Here is a 12,695-nt window from a genome sequence, read left to right as displayed (position 1 = left end):
CCTTGATGAAAATCTGTATTTTCTGAAAACTCCGAAGAAGCCTTTATTTTACCTTTGTTTGTGAAGATATTTTTATGGTACAGAACTCTGGGTTCATAGATTTGTTTTTCAGCTCTATAAACATGTTGCTCTGACAAGAAATCTGTTAGAATCCATATGTTTATTCCTCTGTATGTAGCATCATTTTATTTTTCCTCTGACTACTTTTGAGAATTTTTTACTTTTTAGAAAAGTTTTTAAAACAATTTTACTTTTGAGCAATGCGATTATGATGTATCTGGGTGTGGTTTTCTTCATGATTCACGTGCTTGTGTTTTGTCTAGCTTTTTGGCTCTCTGGATTGACAGTTTCCATGAAAACTTTTCAGACATTATTTCTTCAAATATTTTTTTCTGTTCCCCATCCCTCCTGCTCTTTGAAAATTCCAGTTCTAGTTATATTAAGCCTTGAAAGTCCCACAGCTCACTAATGCTGTTTTCATTAAAAAAAAAAAAAAATTCCTTCTGTGCTTTATCTTGAAAGTTTTTATGGGTATATCTTCAAGTTTACTGATCTTTCTTTCTGCAAGTTCTAATCTTCTGTTAATCCCATACAATGTATTTGCCATCTCATACATTGTAGATTTTCTTTTTAGGACCTCAATTTGAGTATTTTAAAAATATCTTCCATGTATGTTTCTGCCTAATTCTTTAAACATATGGAATACATACAATAATTGAGTATTCTAGTTTGCTACTTGTAACATCTGTCAGTCCAGGTTGCTTTTGATTGATTTTTGTCATTGCAGGTCATATTTTCCCATTTTTCTACATGCCTAGTTATTTCTACTTGAATGTCAGACAGTATAAGTTTCCTTATTGGGTGCTTGATATTTTTGTATTCCTGTAAATATTTTTGAGCTGCTTTGTGACATAGTTATTTGAAAACAGTTTGGACTGTTGGGTCTTATTTTTAAGATTTGTTATGTGGCAGCAGGGCTGTAATCAGCCTAAAGACATTAATTTCCCGCCACTATCAATGCACTATGAACTAATGACCTATGAACCAGGAAGTTGTCCAGTCTGGCTGGTGGGAACACACCACTTTCCAGATCCTGTGGTATGCTGGACGCTGTTGCCTCTCATCCTTTCAGTTGTTTTTTTTTACCTGAGTTTAGATAGTTTCTTCACACACCTGCAATGAACAATCATCAGCTAAATACTTGCAGGGGGTCCTCGGCAGATTTCTGGAATTCTCCTTGTGTGCCTTCTCTCCTCCCTGGCACCCTGTCTTGTGAACTCCAGCTCCTTTGGTCTCCCCAGATTCTCAGTTCCACTTCTTCAATCAGGGAGTCTGCCGGGTTGTCTGGTCCTGCACCACCACCTGGAAACTCACTCCAGGCAGTAAGCTGGGGCAGTCCTAGGGTCACCTCATTAATAAACCCGTCTCTCAGGGATCAGTGTTCTCCAATGTTTGATAATCAGTATCTCGAAAACTGTTTTGAAGATATTCTGTTGGCTTTTTGGTTGTTTCAGGAGAGTAAAATCAGTCTCTCTTATTCCAATTTGATTGAAAGAAAAAGGCCCTGCCCAATCTCTTTTTACCTAAGTACCTTTTGTGCGTTTATCTTCTAGAGTCAAGCTCTATTGCTTGTAAGTAAGAACCTGTATGATACATCCTGTTTGAATCCATCAGTCTCTCCAAAGGGCAGAATCAGACTTCACATATTTTCATGTTTCAAAGTGTTCCCTTCTCTCCTGAGCTGCCCATTAAGATCCTATCACCTGGGACAGGTGCCTCCATGTGTCAGGTGATTTGCAGAGCATGGGTAAATGACTTTCGCTCTCTGCCCTCCCTCCAAGACTCCCTTAGGCTCACTAACTATGCCTCATTCTTTAGGACTCTGCTTAAGTGCCAGCTCTTCGGGAAGCATCTTCCCTGACCCTTAAATTGGATGGGGACTCCCCTGCTAAGTATTCTCACCGCTTTCTGTACCTACTTACATTTTTATTCCTTTCACTCTATTGTAATTACTTATGCTTTAAAATAAGCATCCTCCATTCATTCATGAGCTTCAGAAGGACAGGGACTCTTCTCTCCTGTTCTTTGCTTTATCCTCTTTGTAGTGACAGGCCCATAGCGAGTACTTAGTAAATATTTGTTGAATAAGTGAATAAACAAATAAATAAACCAACGAATCAATAAGCGTACTTTTCTTATAAGATGATAAACTGGGACCTTCTGGATGAATTGATTGATCAGGTGGCTCTTTCTTGCTGACCTCTCATCATAGGAATTTAAAAATGCAAAAGCACTATCAACTTAAGTTGAGAGGAAGTTGTGATTCCCACTGCGGAGAGAAGAGGGCAGTTTACTCGCTCTGAGTGATTTCCTCACACCACCACCCACAGGGAATAACACTTGTTTCTCCAGAGGGGAAAGAACATAATGTCCAAACAAGTCAGATCTGGAAAGAAGTTTTAGAAATCAGTGATTTCTTTCTTCCACAAAGATGCAACAAGGAGGAGACCTGCTGAGGTAATAGGGCTGTTTGTTGGCAGAACCTGGACTGGAAACTTAATCTCCTGATTATTCCATGGTCTTTCCACTCCCTAAGTTCCATATAGCCCCACACTAATTTGAAATATAGCCTGGGGAAGTGAAGCACCATAGATAATTTCTTGCTATAATAATGTCACTGATTTGTTGGACTTGCTTTTCTGCAAAAGAGAAATGCAATAGCAAGTCATATCTTCCATACAGAAGAGCATTTGCTAATAAATCCATGCAACCAGAACTCTGAAAACAATCGCTTCTAGATCTTTTGGGTAAGGTTAAGTGTGGAACTCTGAAATATCCCAAATGTTATATGTTGTTAATTCTAATGGTCACGAACAAGTATGCATATAAGTATCTGTATATCTGTATATAAGTATACATGTAAGTACATATAAGTATGAACAAGTGTACATATAAGTATCTGCAGGTACAAGCTGAAGTCAACCTATTTTAAAAATAGCAGTGAGCTTTATTTTATATATATATATATATATGAATGCGTTTAAATTGCATGCGTAAATCACCACCTGTATCTGCAGAGAAAGTGTTTTAACCCAGCATGCTGCCCCCAACCAACATCATTTCCAGCTTTGAACTTATCCTGGGACTGTTTTTGCTAGCCAACTACTCTGCAGCTAAAGTGGTATCTACCTAAGTAACTATTCCTTTTTAATGCAAAGTCCTGGAACTTAAGCTGATTACAAGGTAGTGACTCACCTTTTGTCTTTTCCGTGCCTCCACCCCACCTAGATCTTTCTGCTCCTGCAATTTTTAGTGAGTGGGTTACCTAGAACACCAGTCCAATAAAGTTTGGACTAGAATACCAGACAAGAAAAGGATGAGCTCATTTCCCCTCTATGCTGTCAGTCTTTGAACACAGTGAGACCTATTGTGAGTCTTTCTGCTGGGGAGGGTCATGAGGTGCCTCCCACACACTGGCTGTGAACTTGTTCCCAACAAATGAGTCTGTGGGTTGGGAATGTCATCTATCTGAGCAGATATCTGCCCATATACTATCTCATTACCAGTAAAACTCTGAGCCTAAAGGTGACACATGGCCAAGAGCTGCTCTGCTGTTAACCATGCGCAATCAATGGCAGCAAAGGTTAAAGTGAGCATAATCTGCAACCTTTCCATGGAAGTCTTAAACCTTTCTCACGGTGGTTCTGCCCATTGTCAGACAATTATATTAGAGAAAGGTTTTCATTTTCACAGCATGTTCAGATTTTGGAGGGAAATGCAAAGAGCAGTGAAGGAGGAAAGGCAAACCCTTCCTCCCAGGCTTCAACAGAGTCAACCCGGGAATCAATGAGATGACAGATGTTGGAGACAGATGCCTGAATATCCACGCAATAGTCAGGCTTAATGAACTAACACAGGAAGAGCAATTAGAGAATTCATTAATTATACTCTAAGTTCACTTTCATTGTTAATTCTAATCCTTTATTTGGGCTAATGACTTCAGATTTTCTTATAATAATTTGTGCCTATCAGTGAATGATAACATCTTCAAATTTCCATAATGGTGTAAAATTCAAACTATATGTAGCTCTAGTTCTAAATTGGAGCTAAAGTAGCTTCTAAGGGTACATAAGACACTTCAAGATAACATAAATGAGGAGAAAAACAAAAGTAAGAACATAACATGGAGTAAAGAATAAGGCCAATATAAAAATACAAACTACAAAGTCTTATACACTTGCTTCAGGTTCTATTTTATAAGCAGGAATAGCTCAGATAGCTCAGCCAATATGTTCACCCATTAACAATGCACAGGCGTTTGTTTAGTCCTACAATTAAACATGCACCACAGTAGATCCACTCTAACTCAATAGTTTGCTAATTGTTTGTCTTTGTTATTCTTGTATAACATGCTGTCCTGTATTCTTTAATCATCTACTACAAAACAACAACAACAACAACAACAAAAGCCAGAAATTCCTTCAGTGAGTAAAACATAATGAAAAATGCATTTTTATTCCCTTTATGTACTCTGGCTAGCTTCTAAGAAAGGGTAGTGACATTTTGCACCGCTCAACTCTAAGTCTTGCTCCTGAACCAATAAATATGCACTCATTTGCATACTCTTTTTCCATCCTTCTTGAGCAAGCCACACTGACACAAGAGCCTCCTTGCTAGGCACGGAAACTGTTTCAAGATGTTTGAGGCCAAGAAAGGGCCACCTGCATGCATTATGGTTAAGACTTTAAGTTACCTTACCACTCAAGTCTTCCTGAAAAAAGTTCAAAAGGTGTTCATCTGAATCATTCATGCTTTTGTTATCCGTGACCTAAAGCAATATGGTAGCTTTTTTTGTGTGGGGGCTGGTGGCAGGGCAGAGGTTGAACTTTTATTTTAAAAACACTTGTATGCTCCAATATTTCCGTAATATATGGATCTTTATTATATTCTAAAGTTGTACTTGATATTACATATGAGCTAAGTTCTAACATGAAGTATTATAAAAAGATACAATGTATTTTAAAAATCTACCATTTTGATCAAAAAGAAACGCATATATGAAAATATAGTTTCACATAAATGTAAGATTTTCATGTTGTGCATTTTTGTTTGCTTACATAAAGTAGGAAAAGATACAGCTTAATTTACTTCTAAGCTGATATATAATACCTAACTAAACTAGAAAACAATTATAGTAGCATAATTTTATTTGCATTTGTGAGTATTATTTTTGTGATTTCAGAGCCAGAAAATGCATGACACAGGAGAAGATGCACCCTATCTGTTCAGTGAGAGATGTGCAAATCAACATCAACACAGAACTGTTGAAGAAAAAAAAATGTATGTGTATGTATATATGTGTGTGTGTGTATATGTATATATGTGTGTGTGTATGTATATATGTGTGTGTGTATATATGTGTGTGTGTGTGTATATATGTGTGTGTGTATGTATATATGTGTGTATGTATATATGTGTGTGTGTGTGTGTATATGTGTGTGTGTATATATATATTTTTATATATATAGTATGGGCTATTTCACCTTTGCAAGCTGGGAGCCATTAAGTAGTAGCTCCCACCACTCCCCAACCCCCTTCAGTAAAACACATCCTGAACATTGGGCCCATGTTTTCAAGAAGAATGTGCCCCACTGCCCCTTGGAAACTCCATTTCATTTACTTGGTTCAGTTAGTTAATGACGGTCCATTTTGACTCAAACATCCAGTTCCCTTTCATCAATCATGTCTTTCTGGACTGTCAGTTTTAGGGCAAGGATTACAAAGCCCTTCCATGCAGATATCCACAGAGAAAGACCCAGACCCACGTCCCCATTTAGGATTGCTTAGGGACTCATTTCTTCCGCTTCCTTCCAAATGAAAAGAATGAACTATGTGAAAGGGGAAAACCCCATTGGAAAATGAATGTTGGTGACTCAAGTGTTAATCTAGAAAGTCTTATTATTTGGTGCTGGAAAAGGGCATTGTAATAAGATGGTTCTTTATACCATGCAAACCAGGGGAATACAAAACACTGTCAACATGAAAATAAGATTTAATTTGGAATCACAACACATAGGGTTTTTTCCACTTTAAATTCTTTTTATTCAATCATATTTGTTATAAATATTCAATAGAAATGCAGTTTTTCAAGACTGAAATGGTCTTTAATGAAGCAAGTCATGTGTGGCTTTTCAGGCGAGCATTTTCATGCTTGGTTAACTGCAAGGATGTTCATGTTCCTTTCCCAAGAAATATTATTTGTGATTCTGCTTAGGTCTCTGGAAAGCAACTTATTCACTGGAGATGTGAGGAGTCATCCACACATCACAATTCTATAGACATCAAATGCATGAAGCATTTCAGTTCTGCTTTAAGACTGAGGCAGGCTTTCCATCTGGACACAGCCAACCATCTATGTGTCATTACAATGAATTCAGCACTTCCCTGGAAGCTGGAAGGGTCAAATTCAACTTCAGCTCTGCCACTTGCTCTTAACTTGCTGTTTAACCTTGGGCAAGCTGCCATCCCACATGAGGCCGAAGGTGTCGGTTTTTAAAATACGGAAGTTGGATTCCATGAAGGATTATCAATATACTGCTGGTGGGTCAAATTCCATCTGCTACTTGCTTTTGTAAATAAAGTTTTATTGAAACACAAACATACCCATTAATTTACTCTTGTCTATGACTACAAGGGCAAAGTTGAATAGTTGTTACAGAGACCATCAGGCTCACAAAGCCTAGATTATTTAGTATCTGCCCATTTACAGAGTAAGTTTGCCAGCCCTGGACTGGATGATTTTTTGAGTTCTTTCTAATTCTAGAATTCTTTATATATTTTATGAAACCCCTAATGTTTATATATTAATTATTTCAATACCCGTGTCTTTACTGAGTTCCTCTTATGAAGCATACATCAAGATATATGTGTGATACATTAACTAAACTTTGTAACAGTATCTTAAATAGGATTTCAATGACTAACAGCTCTTAGAAATATCCAAGGTAACATTTTGGGGCAAATGTCTTATGATTTGATTATCATTGGTAAATAGAGCATATCTTTTTTCCTACTAACAATGTTTAAGAAGTTAAAAAAAAAAAAATCAAGAAAACCCCGTATGGCACTAGAGACTTATTGCATTAAGACATCATCTTAACAGATTGTTTAGTTTTGGTAATATAATTTGACATCTAAACATAAGCTGAGAGGGATCTCCCTCAAAACCTTTGATAATATGATTCATTGTCAAATGTTTGTTTTGCCTATCTGGCACTCATTAATTAATTCTTTTTAATATAGCTTGGATTTACTGATTTTGAAAAAGAGAATTATTCTTATTGATGTTGCTAAAATATCCAGGTGGCTTGAATTTCACCAACTAGATAGTTTAATCTAGCACATTTGTGTAGCCCTAATCAAATCTTTACTAACAGATGTGAGAAGCCCAGTACTGGAGCTAATGTTTGTGTCTCAATGATAATTAAATTAGCTTAATAAGGAAAATAAATGAACAATAATCACCAAAATTTTTCTCTAAACCTGTGTTATAGTCTTAAAAACATTTTTCCCCTATGGAGGCTTTTGGTAATAAAACACAAATTGAGAAATTTTACTTAAAAGAAATTTTTTTCCAAGAACTGGTCATGTACTAAACTGCTTATAATCAAATAATCAAGTAGCGTTTCTTTTATCATAAGAGCAAAACCTATAATTAAGCCAAAATTCAAATTTGTTTTCAAAGGTTGAATAATCTTTTGTTTTGGCCGACAGTATGTGGATTTTTTCTTTTAAGTATTATCTCTTCGTAGTATTTTCTAATGGATAGGAAATGCCTTTCTCTGGTTGAATGATTATTTCCACATAGAATTAGTTCCTGCTTACGACAGTGCTCCACTAATGTAATGGCTCAGTGAATTGGCTTTATAATTCATTAATCATAGCTCACATTGAGCTTCTGGCTCCGGATGACAGTGCCCACCACAGGCCAAATAACTTCTCATTTAAAGGCAATTTGTACGAATAGGGAAGGTGAGAATTCTCACAGTCCCTGAGGGATTGAAGAGTTTTTCAAAAGCCAAGATAAGGCATTTTATGGAAGGCAGGTTGATGGAAGAAAGGTGGCCATCGGAGGATGAGGCAGATGGCTTTCCAGGGAGGCCCTGGTGCTGCCGCCATGGGGAAGCCCATGTTGCAGCTGCTGATCAGAGCACATTGGACGGTGTGTCCGTGTGAACGTGAAGACAATGCAGCCTCTGTTCCTGTGACGCTGCGCTCTGACCTTGCTGGAGGCGAAGTGCTGTCAGCTGTGCTTACAGGACAGTCCATGGTGGTGGAAAAGAGGCCAGTGTGACCTGTGGAGGACTGGGCCCCTCTCACTCAACCCGAGTGCCTGCAGGTGTGGCCACCTTTATTTGTGTATTCTACTGTATTTATTTATTTGCCTGGCTGATTAGCTCTGTGCCACATTCCTAAGCTAGATGTGTCCCTTTGTGAAAGAAACAGGGAGAGAGAAAGAAAAGGGGGGGCGCGTAGGAGAAAGAGAGGAAAGCAAGCAAGAAGAAAGAAAGAGAAAGGAAGAGAAAAGAAAGAGAGAGAGAAGGAAGGGAGGGAGTGAGGGAGGAAGGAAGGAAGGAAGGAAGAAAGGAAGGGAGGGAGCGAGGGAGGGAGGGAGGAAGGGGAAAGAAAGAGAAGGAAAGAAGGAGGCTTCTAATTTTATTTCATTTCTCCAATAAATGTTCCTATATTAAAACTTTAGACAAAGATTAGAAATATGATTTGACAAAAAGTGTATGGATGTGTTATTCTATTGCATTGTGGTAAAGTATCCACGGCAATATAGAAATAATATAGCTCCTACCCCTAGTCTCTGTTCTTACTTTCATGTGTTGTCTTAACTTTTTAAATTTCAAGATAGTATTGCACTTATTTATTCTTCCATGAGGAGGCCTAGGATTTAGCTTGATTAGAAAAGCTGTGGAAAATGAATGTGCTAATTACTTTAAATCAAATTGAAAATAAATTTTATCCTGTTTCATGCAAAACAAAGTGTACTTGACTGTTTGTTCATTCAACTAATAAAATCAATTACGTCTATAAGTGGTTAGGCACTTAATAAGCCAGCCCCTGTCCTAATGCTTTCTTCATCTCATGTAATTCACATCATGAAGCCATGGGAAGATCTCAAGTGACCCGTTAGCCGGAAGAGGAAATCAAGCCTGCTATCAAGACTGACGCTGTGAGAATTTCTCCAGGGCACTTAGGTGAGGGTCTATGGCTAACTTTCATGACCCTAACTCCACAAAGCACAAGGACTCAGGTAAGTTCGCAATTTTAGCATGAAATATGCTTTTGGGGCATGATCACGTGACTCATATTGAGTCACTAGAAGTTGTGTTACCATGTCTGGTATGCAAATGTAAGCATGAGTGAGTATTCCTTCAACCTAAGCAATTTATATAACTTATTAATTTAAAACATTTGAACTATTTGTGTGGGAACAAGAGCTTCTGGCTTACAGAATTCCCAATGTATAAGGCAGAGCAATGCATTTAGAAGATGACATGAGGTATCAAAAGTATTGCAAACCAAATCAGTAGGACAATTGGGAAAAACTGAATAAGGTCTGTAGATTAGGTAATAGTGCTATATTGATTCTAAGTTCCTGATTTTGATTTTTGTACTGCAGCTATGAAAGACAATGTCCTTATATGGGGGAACTACAACACTAAAATGTTTAGGGGTAAAAGGATACAATGCCTACCATTTATTCTCAGATGGTTCAAGGGCAAAAACAAATGTACCCATTGATCTATTAGTCTTTTGAGAGAGGGAGAGTATGCTAAAGCTACTGTGGTAAAATGTGGACATTTTGGAAATTTGGATGAAGGGTATATGGAAGTGCTTTGTCTTTCATATGCGTGAAATTATTTCAAAATTAAAATGTAATGATAAAAAAAGAAACTTTAAAATAATCAAATCTCTAGGCTAGCCTTCTGATTTTGGAAGGCATCGTGCCAGAGGTATCAGTAAAATGCCAGGGTGTTTTGAGACTGCCATAGCAGAGAATGTTTCCTCAACATGTTTGGAGTTTGGTTTCTGGAGGCCAACATGATCACTGAATCTTGATGGCTAAAGTATTGTTCATTTGCCAGCAATTTATTTGACTGGCTGCTGGAAAATGTTTCACTAAACAAGGAAAATCAGCAACAACAAAAAAAGGCACACTACCTTTGCATTAAATACTCCAAGTGTAATAATATGTGACAACATGTATATTGTTTTCCATGTAGACAAGTTTTTGTATGCTGAATTTTCAGTTATCAATTCCAAATATTAAAATATTCCTGGGCGTGGTGGCTCATGCCTGTAATCTCAGCACTTTGGGAGGCCGAGGTGGGCAGATCACCTGAGGTCAGGAGTTCGAGACAAGCTTGCCCAATATGGCAAAACCCCGTATCTACTAAAAATACAAAAAAATTAGCCGGGCATGGTGGTGGGCGCCTGTAATCCCAGCTACTCAGGAGGCTGAGGCAGGAAAATCGTTTGAAAGTGGGAGGCGGAGGTTGCAGTGAGCTGAGATCACGCCACCACACTCCAGCCTGGGCGATAAGAGTGAAACTCCATCTCAAAAAGAAAACAATACATATTCCTATAAATGTAGATGATTCGCAAACACCCTGGATAAGATTAAGAAGCACCTTCATAAAAGTATATTTTGTACTCAAGGGGAGATAACAGAAAAAGGGAAAGTAACTTCAGAACTAAACTAACAATATAGAAGAACCATAAAACGTAAGAACAAATAAGAATATGAGACTGGAAGAAAGCAATCTATTTCAGTTCTTAATGTATTGAGTGCTTAATGCCTTTTAAGGTTGCCCTCTGTGTTTGACACAGGATTTTCACTAGCACCAGTAAATTTAAAAAATAAATAAATAAACAGAGGATTTAAATGTCAAATGTTTCTCCCGACTTTGCTTGGACATTAAGTACTTGACATTTAGGAAGTAGGAGAGGCCCTGGACTTAGTCTATGAACCCAAAGCCAGTTCTATTTCCAGATCTGCAACATATGGGGAGTCATCAAATGGCTGCCCTTATCCAGTTATGTTTCCCTATCTATAAAATGAGGAGGTTAGTGTACATTTATGATAACTTATGGCTATCACACTCTGACCAAAAACACTATATGAGCTTCCCTTGTTAGACAGAGGACATAAATTCCAAAGGGGAACATTCAGATTATTCTGGAAATGCAATTAAACGCGATTTTATTGCATGTAATATTGCTTGAAAACATTGAGCCTACAGGCTAGAACTCAGTTTTGGATTATGTAGACAGTGTTGTTTTCATGAGATTTTTTTTAATAAGAGAAGTTGGCATGCAAGCAAATCATATGCATACTTTTCTTTTTAGGTTGGGTGTTTAACTAAAAGGTAACCCATTTATCTACATTTTAAAATAATTTTTTTTTATACTAGAGACATCCTTAGGGAGTTTGGTGGTTCCATCTCTTTTCCCTTCCTCCCAAGAAGAATTTATATCTGGATAAGTCAACCAAATGTCAATCGTTTGCATGCTACTTTCAATATTTTTCCACCTGTACTATTATTTATTTAACTTTTTTTTTTTCACACTGACTCATTTTTTTAAACCTTAAGTGCCTACCCCAACCTCATGCGTACCACTGGTATATGCATTTCACCCTTCGGGAAAATATGCCGTAAGGGTTAGCAGTGATAATGAAATATTTCTAATTTGCCAAATGCTTCCACATATATTAGTTTATCTAATCCTTACAACCTCCAATTTTACAGATGAGAAGATGGAGACTGAAGGAGATTAAATGATTTGTTCTAATTACACAGCTAATTAGTGATTAACTAGAATTCACGTTCAAATCTTCCAACTCCACATCCTATGATCTCTTTGCAACATCAACAACATTATGGATTGTAAGGTTCATGTTTCTTTTCCCTTCTGGAAAGTGTTTTCCATTTTGACGGTGTTCCCTATCCCTGGTTTTGGGGAAATGGGGAATGTGTGGATTTCAAATAAAATATCTAGGGTTACATACTGTATGTTTATCATATATTATTCTATAACTATACTATATACTCTATGATACATAGTGTGTATTATATAATATGTATTATTTGACTTAAAGACAGAAAGTTCTGATATCTTGGTTTGATTTTTGCTACCCAAACACAGGCAGAAGAGTTGTTCTTTAGCTGTTACAAATTGAGCTTATTTCCTTGTGAATTCAAGCAAACATGAAATCCTCCGCTTTTAGTGAAAGAAATCAGATAAGTTGCTGATTGGAATGAGCTACTCCGGTTTTCATTTATTTATCTTTAGTGTTCATTGTCTCGGTTGGTGAGTGCATCTTGGTTGAAAGGAGTTAAAAATACAGTCAAAGAGATTTTCTTTCCTCCTTTCTTCCTGTGGATCATGACCTTTGCTTTTTTCAACTTCCTCAATTTAGATTCAGTAAATTGTCGTAGAGTGCCACAACACCTGCTTCGGTACTTGAGAAATTGACTTTTCCTGCAAATTACCCTGACCAGTGACCTTGTCTTGGCTACCAAAGACTTTGGAGAAGGAGGGAGGCTGTATGTGTGGCCGTGCCCCAGCCCGTGATTGGTATTTAGCTCTTTGAAGTTCGGTTATCTATTTAATGTACAGGCATT

At 37.4% G+C, this 12,695-nt stretch overlaps 1 protein-coding gene across 1 annotated transcript in view; it reads left to right on the top strand.

Moving 5' to 3' along the window:
• The window catches only part of LOC117069847 (formin-like protein 18), a 166,459-nt gene extending 160,074 nt beyond the window's left edge, over nucleotides 1-6,385 (top strand). The window contains exons 5-6 of the mRNA XM_033188336.1: nucleotides 5,243-5,344; nucleotides 6,275-6,385. Of these exons, the coding sequence (XP_033044227.1) occupies nucleotides 5,243-5,259 (17 nt within the window). The 3' untranslated portion in view covers nucleotides 5,260-5,344; nucleotides 6,275-6,385. The remainder of the gene's footprint in view (nucleotides 1-5,242; nucleotides 5,345-6,274) is intronic.
• Nucleotides 6,386-12,695: the final 6,310 nt, after the last annotated feature.

Source organism: Trachypithecus francoisi, unplaced genomic scaffold (assembly GCF_009764315.1).
Source record: "Trachypithecus francoisi isolate TF-2019V2 unplaced genomic scaffold, Tfra_2.0 Contig01579, whole genome shotgun sequence".
In the NCBI taxonomy this organism is placed as follows: domain Eukaryota; kingdom Metazoa; phylum Chordata; class Mammalia; order Primates; family Cercopithecidae; genus Trachypithecus; species Trachypithecus francoisi.
This window is presented reverse-complemented; position numbering and strand designations above follow the sequence as displayed.